Consider the following 18,646-nt stretch of genomic DNA (forward strand, 5'->3'; position numbering starts at 1 on the left):
CAAGCTTGTGTTATTTCTGGAAATTTTTCTACTTGCTCCTTTCTGGTGGTTCTTTCCCCAGCACTGAGTGATTTCCTCCCCCACATGCATGGCCCAGCTGTAAGCTGAAGACCTGAGAGTAAGCTCTGAAGATCTTCAGAGTCAGTCCGCTCTCTCTCACTCTCTGTGGCTCGCTCATCCCTTGCCCCTCACCTTGCCAATGGAAGCCACCTTCGCCTCCCTGGACCCCTGGTACCAGTTCCTCAACTCAGGAAACTACTAGGCGCCCCCTGGTGGCCTTTTCCTGGACTGAGGCCCAAGCCCGGTGGGCCGCTAAGTTCCACCATCTTGGGCTCACCTATCTCACTTGTTTCCCTTCCCTTGGGGTCCGTGTCCTGTAGCTGCCTTTTTCCATTGTTTTATACATTTTGTCTAGTCTTAAGTTATTTCAAGCAGGAGGGTAAGTCAGGTCCCTGTTGCTCTATCATGGCCATTAAGTGATGTCCTGCTTTTTTATACACAGCTTACTCTCAAGTGCAACTCTCAAGTCCTTACTCTCAGTAGGCAGCATGGAAAGAAACAGTGAACTCTGAGAAGTCCTGCGTCTAGCCGTATATCGATTCTGGTTTTCAATATCTGTGTCTGTTAGCCATTGCTACAGTTAATGCTCCATAACATATCACCCCAAGTCTCAGTGCCTTATGTCACAAGTGTTTATTCTCCTGATAGTGGAGTGTTTGGGTCAGCCGGGGTTCAGCTCATCTGGGCTAGGCTTGGCCGGGAAGCCCTGCTCCAAGCTATGGGTCAGCTGGGCTTGGCTCCAGTATGTAGGCTGGGCTCGGATCTGCTCTCCAAATGTTCTGGGATGGAAGCTGAAGGGGCAGCACCTATTCCGGGCATGTTCTTCTCAAGGCAGATCCCTGGAGTGCAGAGAGGCAAGCCTGAGCACGCAAGACTTGAATCATGCATGTCTGCTAACATCCCATGGACCAAGGCAAGTCACAGGACCAAGCTTAGATTTAAGGGGTAGTAAGTAGACCCCGCTGCCGTGAGGCCATGGCGAAGCTTTGAATGTGTAATTTTATTATAGGGAGTAAAGCCTTAAGACTGGCTATTCGATCTACCCCAGTTTCTCTATCTACTTTCTAAAAATCCCTTTTAGTAAGATCTGGGCAAGCCCTCCTCCTAGCATCACAGCCGCCTTCCTCCTCACATCCCCTATTAAGTGAACAGCAGAGCAAATTGAATTCTAGTAGGGACAGGGCTAGAGTCACTGGCCAGGCTGCTTTCCAGAAGATGGTTTGGAAAGCTCCACAGTTTGGCCTGGGGTGAACTCAGGCTTGCTGGACAGTCTTTCCAGAGCCTTGCATCCATTTCTCCCCTTTCAGAGGCCAGTAAATTTTGGAGAAGATGCACTATGGCCACGCCTGTGTCCATGTCCAAGGGCCAGCCTCCATCGGGAGGGGAAATTTGGAGAGAAGCTCCCTCTCTAGGGGCTGCATATGCTTTGTATATGACTCCCCGCAGGACGCCATGACCCAGCTGTCTGTTTTTCTCTCTTCTTCATTTCCTCCCTTGTCTTTGTGGGTTCACATCCTGCGTGGGGCCATACCACTCATCTTTGTCAATAAGGCCTTTGGATCCTGGAGATAAGTTCTCAGCAGGAGATCTAAAGTCAATAGACTCTAACCAGCTCTGGAGGGTGGCAGGCCCTCAGGTGTGCTAGGTACACTGAGGCTGTCTCTGCGGGACTCTGGCCAACACCATGCTGCTCTCTGCACTCTTGAGAGTGTGCGTGTTTGCTACGTGTCTGCCCTGTGGCTTCAGGGAGGATTCGAGGATCATGCTGCAAGGGCTCTATGTGATCTTCCCGGCTTCTATAGACTTTATGGAGGACTTACTATGTGCCACAGAACCACGAGGGCTGGAAGTTGACCAGGGAGATTGGACTCTGCCTCAATGGGCCTTGGTCGCAGAGCCAGAGTAAAGGCATGGGACAGATGTGAGCCTGAGAAATAGGAGGTCTGGGCTCCGACTCTGCTGCTCATTAATTGAAGGAGTATTTATTTGGTTCCAGCTTGTGCTGGGCACATGGCAATGAGCAAGACACACAGGTCCCTGTTGTCATGGAGCATTTAGTCTTGGGGGGATGGGGGGAGGTGGCAGGCCATAAAGAAATAAGCAAATAGAGAAAGATGATATGTCACATAGTGATGGGCAAAATGAAACAGAGAAACGGTGGTGGCTCCTGTCAGGGGGTCAGGGAAAGCCCCCCAAAGAGGGGACACTTGCCGCTAACTAGCTCTTAGAAGCCAGCCCCTCCACTCTGTTTCAGGTTTCTAATATTATCAATGAGGGTATGGGTTAGAGGGGCTCTATGGGCGGCCTGGCTCTGAACTGTCATCATCAGCTTCTCCTGCATGATCCTTTTACCCAGTCTGGGCAAGGGGAGAAAATAAGTCACTTACTTATATTTATTTTCTCTCAGCACTCTCTCTGGGGTGGTAGGTCTTGTATTCACAGGACAGAGACAGTGGGGGTGGTAGACGAACACTTTTATTCACTTAGCTTCATCGCAGGTGCCATTCCTCTCCCGACTCCACACCCCTCCCCACCTACAGCTGACCTGGGACCTTGCTGCTGCTGTCCAGATGCAGGCCAGGCGGCGGTTCTCCAAGGGCCCCTTGTATCCTGCAGCCAGGCCCTGGAGTGTTGGAAAGGCTCACAGAGGCAAGCCCCCAGCAGCTCTGTTTCCCTGGTGGGAGTGGGAGGTTTCAGCCCAAATCCTACAGAGCCCCAAGTGGCTGGGTGAGGGTGTGAGGCCCTAGGTGCCCATACCACCCCTTCTCAAGCTCTCTGCAGAGCTCTTGGGAGCCGTCTCCTGCTCTCGGGGTGCAGTGATGTCCTTGGACCCTACTGGGTGGCTCTCTGGAGATACGGCTGATTCAGGCACTGCCTATGGTCACCCAGGCCATGAGGGTGATGGTAGAAGTTTGGTTTGGGAGATCAGGACTGGTCATCAAGATGCTTTGTATTCTTCTGTGTTGTATTCTGCTACCTGGCTTGCCCTAGCCATTCCTGGGCTCTTGCAGCTGGCTGGTAGGTAGCTTTCTCTGCTATTCTACCAGCATGAGCTTCCCCTGCCACTACATTCTGATGGTACTATTTCATAATGTCTACTATTTCATAATGTACTGTTTATAATCAACCGTGGGAAGCATCACTACAAGAGTGAGTAGAAGCCCCTGTCCCACCCCTAGCATCCTGGCACTATCTCCAGCACCCACAGCAAGGACAGCACCCTAAGTCCTAGCCCCAGGCTCACTGGCGGCCTCCAGAACAACATCTTTAAGGAAACACAGCCCCTTCTATTGGAGCCAAAATCACTAGAAGCTCTCAGCAGCCCGCAGATCACATCTGAAGCCAGGCTGAGTGAGAAAAGGCGCCTTCCTTCATCCGTACTCCGTTCCTGCAGCTGGACACCTACTGGAAACCTGAAAGGAGACGGGATGTTCTCGGTTAGGATGTGTATCGGGGCACCAGTTTCTCTGCGGATGGAAGGGCAAGGAGCACGGGGAGGAGGCTGTAGGTCACTTCCCTCGGCTCTGGGGTGGTGTGCCTCCCAGTGCCCTGACTCCCAGGGGCTGTCTTTATCCCCCAGCTCTGCAGGATGACACCTCCTTTGTCCTCTGCAAAAGCTTAATTTCTCTGAGCCAGGACCAGTACTCCTTGTCCAAGCCCACAGTTTTCACAGACACCCCTGCTCGATTCTCCAAAAGAGTCTCTTTTTGCTTTTGGCTCCTGATGCTCATTTTATTCAGGGTGGCTCTTTCTCACCACACAGCTGGACAAGGAGAAGGGTTCTCTGGGCTAAGAGCCAGGGCCCCTGAATTGTAGCCAGGACAGTCCCCAGCCCGTGGTGTGGCTGGGCAAATCATGTTCATTCTGTGGGCCTCCTTCCGAGTATCCAGACTGATGGAGCAGGTGAGGTCTCCGGAAGAAGCAAGCTAGTTAGCATGGCTCCTTGCTTCTCAAAGTGTCCATCAGCAGCACTGGCGTCCCCAGGAAGTTTGTTAAGAAGTGCGGAATCTCGGCCCCCAGCCCAGACTTACTGGACCAGGACCTACCTTTTAACAAAACCCCTAGATGTCCTGGCATATTAACACGTGAGAAGAAATGGTGTGAGTGACAAGCAGTTAATTTGTTTAAAGTTTGGCTATCTTAATAGGCCAGAGGGCTTGGGAAGAGAGTGTTTCAAACAATTGCAGTGGGCAGAGAGCTTGAAGGCAGCGGCCATCTGAGTGTGCCCACAGGGACCTGGCCTGGGGGCGGCCAGGGGCAGGGAGTATAGGGCGGGCACGATCTGTCTGACATTGCAGAGGACGACCAGGTCATTCTCAGTGACACACTGAATGTGGCAGGTGATGGGGAGGAAGAGGTTGAAAACAAGTCAAGGCAGTGAGCTCTTGGTCTTTCAGATCTAATTCTGAGTGCAAGACCCCAGGCTGTTTAATGAAATAGAGCTGGTCCTTAGCTTTCAGACATTCCTCGCTGTTCTTACTAAATCTTAGGGCAGGAAGGAAGACCAGGCACCCCAGGGCATCTGAAGGGATGCGTTCCAGGCACTCTGGACCCATGGTTCCCAGCTCTGCTGCACATTGGAAACCCATGCCCAGGGCATGGGGCAGGGGTGGGTGGGGGACAGTTAGTACCCATGAGGAGCCAGGGCTGAAGCCCACTGTCTTTGGCTCTCTAGTCCAAGGATGGTGAGGGCAGGTACTGGGGCTCAGCAGGCACGTGGGTCTGGCCACGTGCAGCCTGGGCCAGGATGCGTCAGCGCTGCCAATGGAAAGGGGCCTAGGGTCTGAGCCAACTCCTGGCCAGACACTGGCCTGCAGTGGTGACTGGGGCAGGGACGGGGCTGGGGTGGAGCGCCACAGAGCAGGGCTCAGAGGGCCCCTCAGACACAGACCTCCACTCCAGATAAAAGGTGCCCTTTCTTGATTTGAAGAGCCCCGGGAAGTGGTGGAGCTGTCAGACTGTGCTGGGGTTTCTTGACTGTAGGTTCCCAGACTGGAGGGTATTGCCGCAGAGAAACCACGGACAGGAAATCATCCCTTACCGTGTGGGGCCAGTTCTTACCACCAAGGCCAGTGTCCCCACTAACGGCTCCCTGGTGCTTGGCTGCGTAGAGGGGACTTTTATGGACGTTATCTCAGGAGGGGCTGGCCACGCAGATGGAGGCAGAATCTGAACTTGATAGATGTGCAAGGGGGCCGGGGGAGGTGATGTGCCCAAGGTCACACAGGGCTGAGGGCTTCAAGGAGTCCTGCCTTTGGGCCTCCTCCCTCACCCAGTTCTAGGTTCTCTCCATTTCACTGGGATGGATCCAGCACAGAGGAGAGCTGGAGGGTTTCTCTGGCTGGGGATGGAGGAGTCGGGGGGGGGGGCAGGAGGCTCTGAGGTCTTTGGCAGAGCCTCTTCCTGGCACCAGCTAGAGAAAAGGGCACAGTGGTCATGGGGGTCACACCAAGGTTCCTGTCCATGTGCAAAAAGTTCCAAACGTTTTGCAGGGATTAAGGAAGATTTTTTTTTTTTTTTTTAAAGCACTCTAGAAAGGGGTTAATCTCATTTTCTCAGATTTTAAAGCCGTGCTCGGCAGTTAGAAACAGCAGATTTGACACCATGGATGACAAACACCCCATAGGGGGGATATATACCTGTCCACACGTGCCCCTGGCAGGGATTTAAACGTTCCACAGCTTTTCCATGAATCCTAAATCAACTAGATTCATCCTGGCCCTTGGTGGAGTGCGAGAGCCAGCGGGCGAGGCGTACGTTAAATCACCTTTTCTGGGCTCCTGCTCCCAGGCTGATAGTCACAAATTCCCCATAATGAGCACTGCTGAAGAAGCCCAGACAGACAGTGCCGCTAAATTAAGAGCAGAGGGAGCCCAGGGCAGGGGAGAGGGAAGTGTTTGCTTTGGCTGGGGAAGGTGCCTGGGGCCGGCCTGCATGTTTGCCTGCATGTTTGCCTGACGGGGAGGCCTGATAAGGGGGCTGCGTGGAAAGTGCTGCCTGCTGGGTCCTGGCCATCTGCCGCTGGGCGGTGAGGCCGCACCTGCTGGCCCTTTGGCCCTGACCTGGTGGAACGGGGATCCCCCGTCACCCTTCTTCAACTTCCTTTGCAGTCTCATGGTCACTTATTTATTTATTTCTTTCCCCTTAAGAATAAAAATTGAACCCTTGAACTTTTGTTTTGATGGATTACTTCCAGGCGACTATTTGTTTGGAGAACAAAGCTCCCCAGCTGCGGGGACGGTGGGGGCCAAGAGACTGACACCAGGCGGCCCGCAGAGCGGCTTTTCAAGACAGTGTGGCCCGGGGGTTGTCCTGGCTCTGCCAGGCAACTGCTGTGTGCCTCAGTTTCCCCATCTGCCAAAAGAGGGTTTGGACTCTTGGCTCAGTACATGAAGAGGGCTCTGCCTTTCAGCCCAGCTTTCTGTACCATCTGGGCACTGTGTGCGTAGCAGGACCCCATCCTCACATAGGCCTTGGGTTAATGCCTTTCCTTCTGGGAGAGGGCTGGAAAGGGCGTCTATATTATCCAGGCAAAAGCTAGGTAAACATAACAATGTTGCTACGTGTTGGCTTCCCGAGGGGATGAATGATGGTTGATGTCTACGCATTTTCTCCAGGCAAGAGGAGCCTCCCAGCTCCAAATGCCAGCTGCAGCTCCACTTAAGACCCGGCTGCCACGCCCTCTACTTCCCGGAAGAGTTTCCCCTGTAGATCTGGTCCTTGTTACCACTTCACCCACCTCCTTTCTCCTGCTGGCCCATTCCTCTCAGCGTGAGAACACAGCTGCACAACCACTGCTTCTCCTTGGCCCCAGCTCCGGGCTGCTCCTCCTCCCAGCTCAGCCCCTGGGACAGCTGGCCCCATTCCCCATCTCCACTCCTGCTCCTTTCTTTTCTCAACCACAACCATGGGCCTTTCCTCCTCCTGGTCCCCTGCCTACAGGGCAGGTGTCCTCGGCCACTGTGACAGGTGGAGTGGCTGGTGGGCAGTGTCCCATCCGTGCTTCCTCAGCCTCCAGCAACGCTGGGCTCTACTGGCCCTTCTCCCCTGGACCATGTTCTCCTGCAGGCCTGCCTGAGGCCACGCTCACTCCACCGCTGGCCCTTCTCCCACCCTGGCCGAATGTTCTCTGTAGCTATGGCTGGATCTTCCCGCTCACCTCCAAACATCAGGTTGCCCAGTGGTCTGAGCTAGGCATTAGAATAACCCTATTTCTCTCTTCCACAGGGATTTCACTCAGGACGTGGCGCTATACTCCACCCAGACTCGTGTTCAGAGGCCTACTTACCTCCTGTGGGGTCTCAGAGGGCTTCTGAAACTTTGAATGGGCCAACTGGAACTCTGAATGCCCCAGCAACTTCCCTCTGGCGTCCACCCTTGCCTGCCTTTCTGTCAGTTGACATTGCTGTTCTGTTAGCTGCTCAGAGCAGCTGCCCACCGGCCCTCCTGGCTCTCCTCTCCTTCATTCACACTCATGGCCGACCTGCTGCTGGGGTCAAGCTGCCCTCACGCCTTGCCTGGACCTCCCAGGATCTGGAAACTGCTATTCCTGGGCCTCTACGGTCTCTGCTGTATACAGTGGCTGGAGTGAGCCTGCCAAAGCTCCAGTCAGACCACATCACGCCATGGCTTAAATTCTTCAGGGAGCTCTCAGGACACCTGGAATAGAAGCCAAGCCCCTTACCCTTGCCCACAAGCCTGTGAGCTGTCTCCTGCTCTCTCTCTCAGCACCTCAAACAATCTTACGTATTTGTTGATGTCCTTTCTTTTTTCAACAAGGAAATGGAGAGAAGGCAAGCTATGGTGTAAGGGGGTTGGTGACAGAGCCAGCCTATCTCAGGTGTCAGAGGAACCCCACCACAGAGAAGCTGATCCCAGTGGTAGAGAGAGAACAGTGGGCAGGCTGGCATTTCAGTGAGGGTGCCTGCTTGCTGCTGGAAGGATGGCGTGGCATGGCCATCCTTTGCTTGTGATGCTCCGTCCATGTGCAGATCTCCTAGGGTCTAAACTGCAGAAAGTTGGCCGTGAAACTGACTGTGGGCCTCTCAGGGCAGGTGTCAGTCCTGATATGATCCAAGTCTGCCATTTCATCCATCAGAGTGTTGGCACAGGAAAGCAACGCTTGGCCCATCTGGTAGCTTTTGGCTTACTACTGGGAGGTTAAAAGTAGGGCTCGGGTAAGGGGTCTTGGGTCTTATCGCTGGGGGTCTCTAGGGAGAGGGGAGGCAGGAGAAGAGAAGGCCTGTCCACAGTCGGGGGGGCAGCTGCCAAGAGGAAGATGGGGGGGTGGGGGAGGAGGTGACAAAGGCCAGGGAGGACCTTTTCTTTCTCTTCCTGTTGTCTGACACGCCACCGGTATTTCTTCCTTAACTGTTACAGGTGTCCTCAGGCCTGAGCCTTCAGATGGTGATTACGTCTACAACTCACTGGTAAGAACCAGGCTCCAATAGGAGAGTGATATTTCTAGGTGGGGATTCAAGTTATCAAACCATCACTCAGCCTCTTGTATGGAGAAGGCTAAACAGAGGTGAATGGCTTTGGGAACAGAGAACACAAGGAGCTGAAGATCTGGAAGAGGGCGGGAGGCTTTGCCAGGAAGAGTGGGAGGGCCTGGGCCCGCTGCCCCCTTGGGTCTGTCCTGGTGTTTGTGATGTCGCCTCCTGGAACTTTTTCCTGGAGGAAGCAGAGGCCAGGCACATGTGAGGTGATCACAGGGTCAGTCCTGTGGTTTCAGGAATAGGCAGGAAGCTTCCTACTTCCTTCTCAGCCCACTCTTTGCTCTGGCCTTCCCCCTCCATTCCCAAGGGCTGGTGAGCAGAGCTGTGGAAGAAGGTGCACTTACATTTCTTCTGGAGAATGCTCTGTCTGGCCTTGATGAATGCCAGGATGTCGGAGTCCGTCTGGCTGTCCCCGGTGAGAGGGATGGATGACGCTGGCCTCTCAGAGATGCTGAGGACAACCACAAGTCACGCATCACTGCGACTTACATTTGGACCCCATGCTTACCTTTCCAAAGTGCTTTGCATAGATCAGTGACCCGATCTCACCCAGGAGGTCGTGGGATGGCAGTCTGCCTCCTCATCCCTCCACTGTATCTGGGCAGAAGCCACAGCAATCCCTTCATGTGCAAACGTGTCATGTGCTCCCCTAACCCTAACCCTTAAACCCATTAGTGGCTTCTCACATCACTCTTGGAATGAAACTCAGACTCTCTTCTTGTGTGATCTGGCCCCTTGCATACTGTGTTTTGGCCACCCTGCCCTTCTTTCTGTTATTCTGTTACTCAGTAACATGAGTTCCTTCTGGCCTCAGGACCTTTGCTTTAGCTGTTTCCTTTCCCTGGACTGTTCTACTTCAAGACCTTTGCATGGCTGAATGTGCTTTGTCTGAGCACCTTCCCCATCCCTCCCAACCCCTGCCTCCACCAAGTCTGATCCACCTGGGGTTTGACTGTCTCCTTCAGCACCCAACTTAGATGGCACATCCTTTAGGACGTCTCCCCTATGTGTACCCTTACTCTACCATGGCTTCGTTAGTTGCTCCTGGGACAGATAACTATTCTCTCCTCTCTTCATAAAAACGTATTTAGCTGAGTATGTTACCATGGCTGAAAAAAAATACTACATTTCCCAGCCTCCTTTGCAGCTATGTGTGGTCAGGTGATCAGGTTCCAACCAATGAGATTTATGAGAAGTGTGGAAGTTCCAAGAAATCCCCTTAGAAAAAGGAAGAATGTTTATGCTTTCCTCCCTCTTATTTTCCCATCCAACAAATTGTTCCTACAGAAAATTCAAAGCAGTTCCCTCCTGACTCGCCAAGCATAACCCACATCCTGTCACTCCACCCAGCAAGTGACAGTATCCACTCTCTTAGAAGGCAGTGAGGACAGGACATAATAAAGGGCTGTTCACGATCACAAGTAATTGTGTTGGCATCCAGCTGCAATCCAGAAGTGGTCCCGCAGGGCCCGCGGGGGTATAGCTTCTGTCTGGGCTCCAGGAGGAGTGTGGCTGGACCTCACCCTCGGACAGTTTGGGGGGTATGTAGGTGAAGAGGGGTGCTCAAGCCTTCTAGTTAGAGGGCCCAAAGAGCACTGCTGGGGAGAGGTCTTGTCAGCTTTGTTCAGTCTTCAGTGAACAGTGCACAGGGCCTGAGGCTAGTCTTGTCAACTCTCTGTCCTTCCCTGCCTGGGGACACTATGGTGGGACTGGAAAGACCTGTGAACCAGCAATTCTTTCCTTTAATGGCCCTGGGTACATCTCTTTACAAGGAGACTTGAAGCAAGTCTGCCTGCACGGAGCCACCAAGACCTCTGGGAGAAAATACTCCAGCTTTGGCACTCAGCATCTATGAGAGACTCCATAGTATTCCTAGGGTACCAGGGTAGACCAGCCCTGAGCTCTGTCTGTGTGGCTACCAGACAAGGGGCTCCTCGGGATGTGCGAGAAAAGAACTGGCAATTCTGACTCATCCCACGCATAGCAGGGACTGTCACAGGCATCAGAGGAGGAGAAGACAGACCTGCTTTCCAGGGAGGCGCTGGTGCTGTTGTGCCCCCAACTCTGTGGAATGGGGTGAGGCGAGGGCAAGATTTTCCTGGTGTTCACATCACTGCAAAAGAAAAAATGACAAAAGGAAAAGGAATGGGAGGAGGTTTACAGACAAGAAATTTAGGTTTATATTAGGAGATGTATGGGTTAAATGCATGTGTATCCCCAAATTCATCTGTTGAATATATCACCAGTGTGATATATTTGGAGGGGAAGACTTTGGGAGGTAATTGGGCTTGATGAGGTCATGGGGGTGGGTGACTTTGAGGGGACTGGTGCTCTTACAAGAAGAGGAAGTGAGATCAGAGTTCATTACCATGTGAGGACACAGCAAGAATGTACTGTCCGTAAGCCAGGAAGAGGGTCCTTGTCAACAATTGAATTTGTTGGACCTTGATCTGGGAATTCCCGCTTCTAGAACTGTGAGATATAAATACGTTCCTATTGTTTAAGACAGCTTGTCTATGGTATTTTGTTATGGCAGCCTAAGCTGACTACGAGAGGAGCCAGGAATCCCGTGTCATGGACAGTGTCGTGGTCAACTCAGGCTGCTGTCACAGAACATCCTAGACCTGTGTCTCACACAACTGGAATTCGCTTCTCAAAGTTCTAGAGGTTGGGAGTCTGAGGTCAGGGTACTGCATGATCATGTTCTCAGGCCGGTCCTCTTCCAGCAGATCGCCAAACTCTTCCTGTGTTCTCACAGGCGGAAAGAGAGTGAGCTAGCTCTCTGCCTCTTATGAAGGTGCTAATCTCCTTCATGAGGGCCCCATCCTTGTGATTTAAAGACCTACCTCCAAATATCATCATATGTGGGATTAGGTTTCAACAAATCAATTTTTAGAGGACACATTAAGTCCATCACATACTAACCTGCCCTCTCCCTCCACTCCTGGAAAATTCATGTCCTTCTCATGTGCAAAATACATTCCTTCCATCTCACCAGCCCCCAAAGCCTTATCTTGTCCCAGCATCAACTCCAAAGTCCAAAGTCCCATCTAAATCTGATATGGGTGAGACTGGAAGTCATATCCTCCTGAGGTGGAACTCACCAGCTGGGAAAACAGACATGTGATGTGCTTCTAAAACACAGTGGTGGACAGGCATAAGTTAGACATCTCCATTCCACAAGGGAGGAAGAAGACAGAAGGAAGAGCTGTGAGGTCCCAAGCAGATATGAAACCTAGCAATGCAAACTCCATGAGCTCTTAAGGCTTGAAAATTATCCTCTCTGGTCCATTGTTCTGCCTTCTGAACTCACTGGCATGATGGTCCCGTCTTCTAGATTCACTGAGCAAAGGCCCTGCTGGGCTCTGCAGGGCTGGGGTCATGCCTTCATGGTTCTGCAGGGAGGCCCTGCCCAGCAACTTGGGTAGAGGCTATCTGCTCTGTTGAAAGCAAGGCAATGTCCACCACTTTTGAAATGGAGGCAGCCGGGATGATGTCTCAATTGCCTTTGGGGTCATTCTTTCCTGAACTTGGAAGAACAGCATACACTCACAGAACAGATGGCATTTATAGACGCTGTCTACTCACCAAGTCTTGGAAAGTGCTCTGCACACATCATGCCATTTTCTCCTGCCAAGAGCCTCATTTCCCCCATTACACAAGTGAGAGAATGGAGGCTTAGGGAGGTTAAAGAAATTCCTTACCAGCTGGCTAAGGGCAGAATCTGAATCTGACCCATGATTCTGTGAGGGGTCAGGATCCGTGCTTTCAGCCATGACACTTTATCAGCTGGACTCGGCTGGAGATGCATAGCTCACCCCTTGCCACCCTGACCAGCCCCTGCCCCTGAGTGATGAATCAGACCCAATGGCGCAGGCATCTGATTCATTCAGGCTGCCTGATGGGTGCGCCTTGCCTTGGATTCCTGCTTGCAAACAGCAGAACCCAACACTGCCGCTTGGGAGGTGAAGAGGCCAACGCTGTCCCAGGTGCCAGTGACAGGCTGGGATTCTCTCCTTTGCTTTGGGATGGTCCTGTCTAGGCACCATATCAGAGCTGGAAGAGACCTGAAAGGTCACCTGGTCAGAAACTTCCTTTACAGATGGGGACACTCAGGCTGCGAGGTGGGTTGGGGTTGGACAGGGGGGCTGGCTTTGCCTAGCCTGAACCATCAGTTTGAGGTGCTCCACAGGCCGGACAACCTGCTGCCTCTCCCATAAATACAACACTTTCCCTCACTCTAGCCTTCTACTCTCTCCCAACTCAGCTAGCTGCTGGACCTCTTTCCCTGGGCCTGCCTCCATAGGTTTGAGACTGGGTCAAACGCATGGAAAGAGATATCAGGGCCTGGGAATCCGAGCCACCCTCACGCCTATTTCCCTGCATCCCAGAGACTCCACTGGGTGGTGGGGAGAGAGGAGCATCTGTGCTTCTGGTTGGGGTGCTGTAGAACCAGAGGCAGCCACAAGGTGGCAGGCTCTGCACGCTTTTCCTTGGAGAACAGTGGCCAATGATCAGGACTCCTGAATGGTTTCTGGTGCAGGCCTCCAGGAAGGAAGGAGAAAGAGCTTTCCATTCTATAGGAGCTTGGATTATGCCAGGCCAAAGTCAGTGTGGAAACTGTAGCAAGTCTTGCAAAATCAGGTCGCAGGCACTCAAATGGCTCATTAACTCAATGGATTCCCAGTGGGTCCCCAGAGGCTCCTTGTTTAAAAATCCAGGGAGGTCTATGGGTACAAACTATTAAGGGTTGGCAGTGGATGGCAGAGGGGTGGAGATGGATATGGACAGGGCATCAAGGTATCATGATCACACCGTGGAAAGATGGGGGTGTTCAACACCCTCTGCCCGAGCTCAGTTGCCCAGTATCTTGCCACGACTGTGCAATAGGACGGCACACCATGAAGGCTTGGGGGTCCTAAGGGAGTTGACTCTTCCAGTCTTGAAGCTACTCGAGTGCCCCTGGCTGCCACAGCTCAGTTTCTGACCCTCGGGATCCCACCACAGATTATTTTTTTTCCTCTTTCCTGACCAACCAGCCTTGCATAGTGCATTCATTTCTCATGTTGACATGCCTTCTGGAGAAAGAACACACCAGCCATCAGAATTAACTATCTTTTTCTTAATAAGGATTAATAGGTAGTATTAATAATAGGTCTCCTGGGCTGCCAGTCAGAGTGCTGGGAATTTACTGTGATTGGTCCGCAGGCCCTGGGCATCCCTGAGGAAGTTCCTTCCAGAACCTGAGGAGCAGAGGACAAGCCCCAGGCTTGCAGTGAGTCCATCTGGAGTAGGCGCTCTGGAGGTGGGGGGAGGACAGCCAGCAGACTCTGGCTCTCTTGCCCCTGCAGCTCTTCCATTCCCTGGCACATTTGTCTGCTTGTGGTGTCCTTGCAGAGGGACCTTGATGCATCTCAAAGATGAGTCGAGGAAATCCGCAAGGGGGTGTGTGGGACTGTCTTGCACAAGAGCATGCTGCTTGAAAGAACTAAAATGATGATTTGTTTCAGACATCCTTTGTGGAAGTCTAAACCGAGGGAACTCCTTGCAGGTAACCCATGGTGATGTGATGCACCCCTCTGAAATCCACTGCGCAGAGCTTTGGGGCTAAGGCTCTCTTTCACCTGAAATATCTAAGGCATGTTTAGGAATGACACTACTTCTCTCACAGGTCGGTGCTAGGAGGGGAGCATGATTCTTGGTTCCTCAGGAAGATTCTAGAAGGCCCTGCCCAGTGGCTGGTTCTTAGCCTTTTCCATGGTGGGCACTCCTTCACAGAAGCTGGCAGGTAAAGGCTGGTGGCAGAGGGGACAAATGGAAAAGCAATATGGAGAGGCAGCCTTGGCTAATGGAGAGCATGGGAGAGGGACAAAAAGTCTAGGGAGAAGGGAAAGGAAAAAAGAAGAGGGAGAAGGGCAATGGAAGTTGGGGATAAAGATGAGCAGAGCAAGAAAGTGGAAGAAAGGAAGGGGAAGAATAGAGTGCAGGAGTGAAGCCAAGAGAGAAGAGGCAGGGAGGGGGTGGGGGGAGGGAAAGTAGGATGAAAGGCAGCACCACCGCTCAGCCTGGAGCCTGAAGTTCAGGACTAAGCTGTAGCTCTTCGCATTATCAATGACAGCGAGAGAAACATCCCTTTTCCTTTCTGGGCCTCAGTTAGTTAAATGAGGAGGGTGGAAATCAGGGCTTCTCGGCAGAAATGGTGGGGGCCAGTAGCACGAGGGCTGGTTTTCCAATCAGAGGTTGGCTCTGTAGGCAAGGGTAGATTTACTTTTTGAGAATCCTGGCCCCTTGAGAAAATTAGGCTGTGGACACATGGAAAGAGCAGAAGGCCCAAGCAGGAGGACCTGGCATGTGGCACAATGCAAAGAAAGCGTGGTTATACAGAATAGCACAGAATATGGGCTGGAAAATGCCTCCTCTTACTAAGCAACAGAAAATACATGTGCCTCTCAAGGGCAGTCATTGAGGTGAGGAGTGAGCAAGTAGCTGGAGACTGACAGGCCTGGGTTCCAACCCTGCCTTACCACTGATTAGCTGGGAGACCCTGAGCAAGTCAGTTGACCTCTCAGAGCCCGAGTGTTCTCATCTGTAAAATGGGGACAATGATTTATGTTGCACATTTGCTCGGTGCTTGGCCTACAAGGCCCAGGAGAAGAAAAGAGAAATAAAAAGAAATAAGAGAAGAGAGCTAAAGCTGTCTCCTCAGGGGAATTTAAGGACACTGACAACTCATCCTCCACTGCTGGGTGTTGGCAGAGAAGGTCTGAGAAGCCATGATGACGTGGGACATCGTGTCCTTCCTGTCTCACTCCTGCTAGAGTCCTGTGAGTTCTTTTCTGCCAGCATTATAAAGCACGTGACAGGTGATTTCTTTGTCAGAGGTGGAGCCCCTATACCTCTGCCTTTTCAGGCTCTAGCAGGGAGCTTTTCCTCTTACCTATTGCAAACTTTCTGACTACAATTTTGGGTATCCAAACTGCTGCGTGGAGGGAGTTTAGGGGTGCCAACCACCTGCATTTGAGGTGTCTTAGCAAACACCATTCAGAACGCTTGGTTATCTCAGAGGGTTAGAAGACAGCCAGAGCACTGGCTGCCACTAGGGTTGAACAGCACTCCAAGGCCTATCTGGGCCATCTCTCCAAAGACCTTCCTGACAGCAGTCAGTGAAGGGGCTTGGGGTAGTGCTCTGGGAGCAAGATTTTGAGGAAAGCTCCCATGGGTAATCTGATACACACCTTTGAAATTCAGGGTTCTGAACTTTACTTGGAAGGCATAGTCTATTTCCACCTTATAGTCCTGGAGTGTGTGTACTGGGCCTTTACACACACACACACACACACACACACACACACACACACACGTGCTCACAATGCATTGTCTTTGAAACTAAAGAAAACTTAAAGTTGGAGCTTCCTATTTGTTGGACAGGATATTTCTATCAGTAAGGAAACATGCAAGAGATCTGGAAAAGTGGCTGGGGAAATAGCCAGGGGTTCTGAGCCTCATCATTGGGAAGAGACCTTATTAATGCGTGAAACACACAACAGGTTCGGGACTGAGCCAGAGCAATGACCAAGGAAAGACTGGGTCAGTGTTTTTCAGACACTCTGTGCAGTCCAGGAGTTTCAGGGGAAGGAGACAGCTATACAGGGGTTACAAACTCAAGTGTCCCAGAGGTTGGAAGGTACCTGAGGGAATGCACAGACAGGACCAGTGTAGGACATTAGTGCTAAGCTGCCTGTATTGCCGTAGAGCAAGTCTACTTATACTGACGTTTTAAAAAATTTAAATTTTTTAAATTTAAAATTTAAATTGATAGACTAATTTTTTTGAGAAGTTTTAAATTTTCTATAAGAGAATTTAGATCTCTGTAAGAGGTCTTGAGGTAAGAGAATTGAGCAGATGGTACAGAGAGTTCCCATATAACTCCCCTCTTGAGCCTTGTGGTTTCCCCTATTATTCATATCTTGCATTAGCTTTGTACATTCGCTACAACTGATGAACCAATATAGATACATTGTTATTAACTCAAGTCCACAGTTTATCTGGGGATTCACCCTTTTAGTTGTACAGTTCTATGGATTTTAACAAATGGGTGTTATCATATGCCCACCATTATGTATCACACGGAATAATTTCACTGCCTTAAACATTCACGGTGTTCCCTCATTCCTCCTTTCCACCCCTCCCTTCTCACACTGGCAATCACTAGTCTTTCTATTGCCTCCACAGTTTTGCCCTTTCCAGAATATCATGTTGGAATCACACAGTATGTAGCCTTTTCACATTGGCTTCTTTCACTTAGTAATATAAATTTAAATTTCCTCTATGTCTCTTCATGGCTCAATAGCTCATTTCTTTTTAGCACTGCATAGTAGTTCATTTTCTGGATATACCACTGTTCATGTATCCATTCATCATTTGAAGGGCATCTTGGTTGCTTCTAGCTTAGGGCAATTATAAATAAAGTTGCTGTATACACCCACGCATAGGTTTTTTTGTATGGACATAAGTTTTCAGCTCATTTGGGTAAATACCAAGGAGCATGTCTGCTGAATTGTATGGTAAGAATATGTTTCATTTAATAAGAAACCACCAAACTGTTTTCCCAAGGACCACACCGTTTTGCATTCCCACCAGCAAAGACAGAGTGTTTCTGTAGCTCCACATCTTCTTCAGCATTTGTGGATGTCAGTGTTTTGGGATTTTAACCATTCCAATAGGTTTGCAGAGGAATCTCATTGTTGCTTTAATTCTTTCTTTCTTCCTTTCTTTCTTTCTTTCTTTCTTTCTTTCTTTCTTTCTTTCTTTCTTTCTTTCTTAATTTTTTCTTTTTAAATAAACATATAATGTATTATTAGCCTCAGGGGTACGGGTCTGTGAATTGCTGGGTTTACACACTTCACAGCACTCAATATAGCACATACTCTCCCCAATGTCCATAACCCTGCCACCCTCTCCCTACCCCCCTCCCCTTAGCCACCCTCAGTTTGTTTTGTGAGATTAAGTCTCTTATGGTTTGTCTCCCTCCTGATCCCATCTTGTTTCATTTATTCTTTTCCTACCCCCAAACCCCAACATTGCATCTCCACTTCCTCATATCAGGGAGATCATATGATAGTTGTCTTTCTCCAATTGACTTATTTCGCTAAGCATGATACCCTCTAGTTCCATCCACGTCGTCACAAATGGCAAGATTTCACTTCTTTTGATGGCTGCATAGTATTCCACTGTGTATATATACCACATCTTCTTTATCCATTCATCTGTTGATGGACGTCTAGGTTCTTTCCATAGTTTGGCTATTGTGGACATTGCTGCTATAAACATTTGGGTGCATGTGCCCCTTCGGATCACTACGTTTATATCTTTAGGGTAAATAACCAGTAGTGCAATTGTGGAGTCATAGGGTAGCTCTATTTTCAACATTTTGAGGACCCTCCATGCTGTTTTCCAGAGTGGTTTTTCCAGAGTGGTTGCACCACTCTGGATCTTGACTGGATTATTTTTTCTTTGGGTGTTGAGTTTGATAAGCTCTATATAGATTTTGGATACTATCCCTTTATCTGATATGTCGTTTGCAAATATTAATTTGCAATTTCTTAATGCCATATGATTTTGAGCATTTTGTCATACACATATATCTGTAAATCATCTTGGGTGAGGTGGCTATTCAAACACTTTGTCCATTTTTAAATTGGGTTGTTTTCCTTATTTGTCAAATTTTAAGTTTTTATGTATTCTGGAATACAAGTCCTTTATCAGATAAATATTTTGAAAATATTTTCTCCCAGTCTGTGGCTTATCTTTTCCTTCTCTTAGCAGTGTCTTTGCAGAGCAGTGTTTTAGGTTTTAATAAAGTCTAGCTTAGCAATTTTTTCACTTCTGTATCTACACTACCTTTTAAAACACCAGTATAACTAAACAGAACACACTTTCCCTGCTGTTGACCTTGGATTTAGGGGCTCAGATAGGAGGTGTTTCCTAAAACTGGGACATAAGTGGAAGTGCTGGCACCTAGGGCCAGCTTTGCGGGGAGGGGTGAGCAGAAGCCCAGGGAAAATGTCGATAAGGTGATGGAGGGCTCA

At 50.3% G+C, this 18,646-nt stretch overlaps 1 protein-coding gene across 9 annotated transcripts in view; it reads right to left on the minus strand.

Moving 5' to 3' along the window:
- Nucleotides 1-2,519: 2,519 nt before the first annotated feature.
- Nucleotides 2,520-18,646, minus strand: part of KIF6 (kinesin family member 6) — a 521,280-nt gene continuing 505,153 nt past the window's right edge. For 8 of the 9 annotated variants that reach the window (XM_082731109.1, XM_082731108.1, XM_082731114.1 and 5 more), the window contains 3 exons: nt 10,582-10,671; nt 8,903-9,009; nt 2,520-3,473 (listed from right to left, as the gene is read on the minus strand). In XM_082731109.1, the coding sequence (XP_082587235.1) occupies nt 3,463-3,473; nt 8,903-9,009; nt 10,582-10,671 (208 nt within the window). In that variant the 3' untranslated portion in view covers nt 2,520-3,462. Of the gene's footprint in view, nt 3,474-6,196; nt 6,377-8,902; nt 9,010-10,581; nt 10,672-18,646 lie in introns of those variants that run through there. The other variant, XM_082731115.1, reaches the window with a different exon arrangement.

The sequence above is a fragment of the Mustela nivalis genome (assembly GCF_964662115.1).
Source record: "Mustela nivalis genome assembly, chromosome: 5".
Lineage (NCBI taxonomy): Eukaryota > Metazoa > Chordata > Mammalia > Carnivora > Mustelidae > Mustela > Mustela nivalis.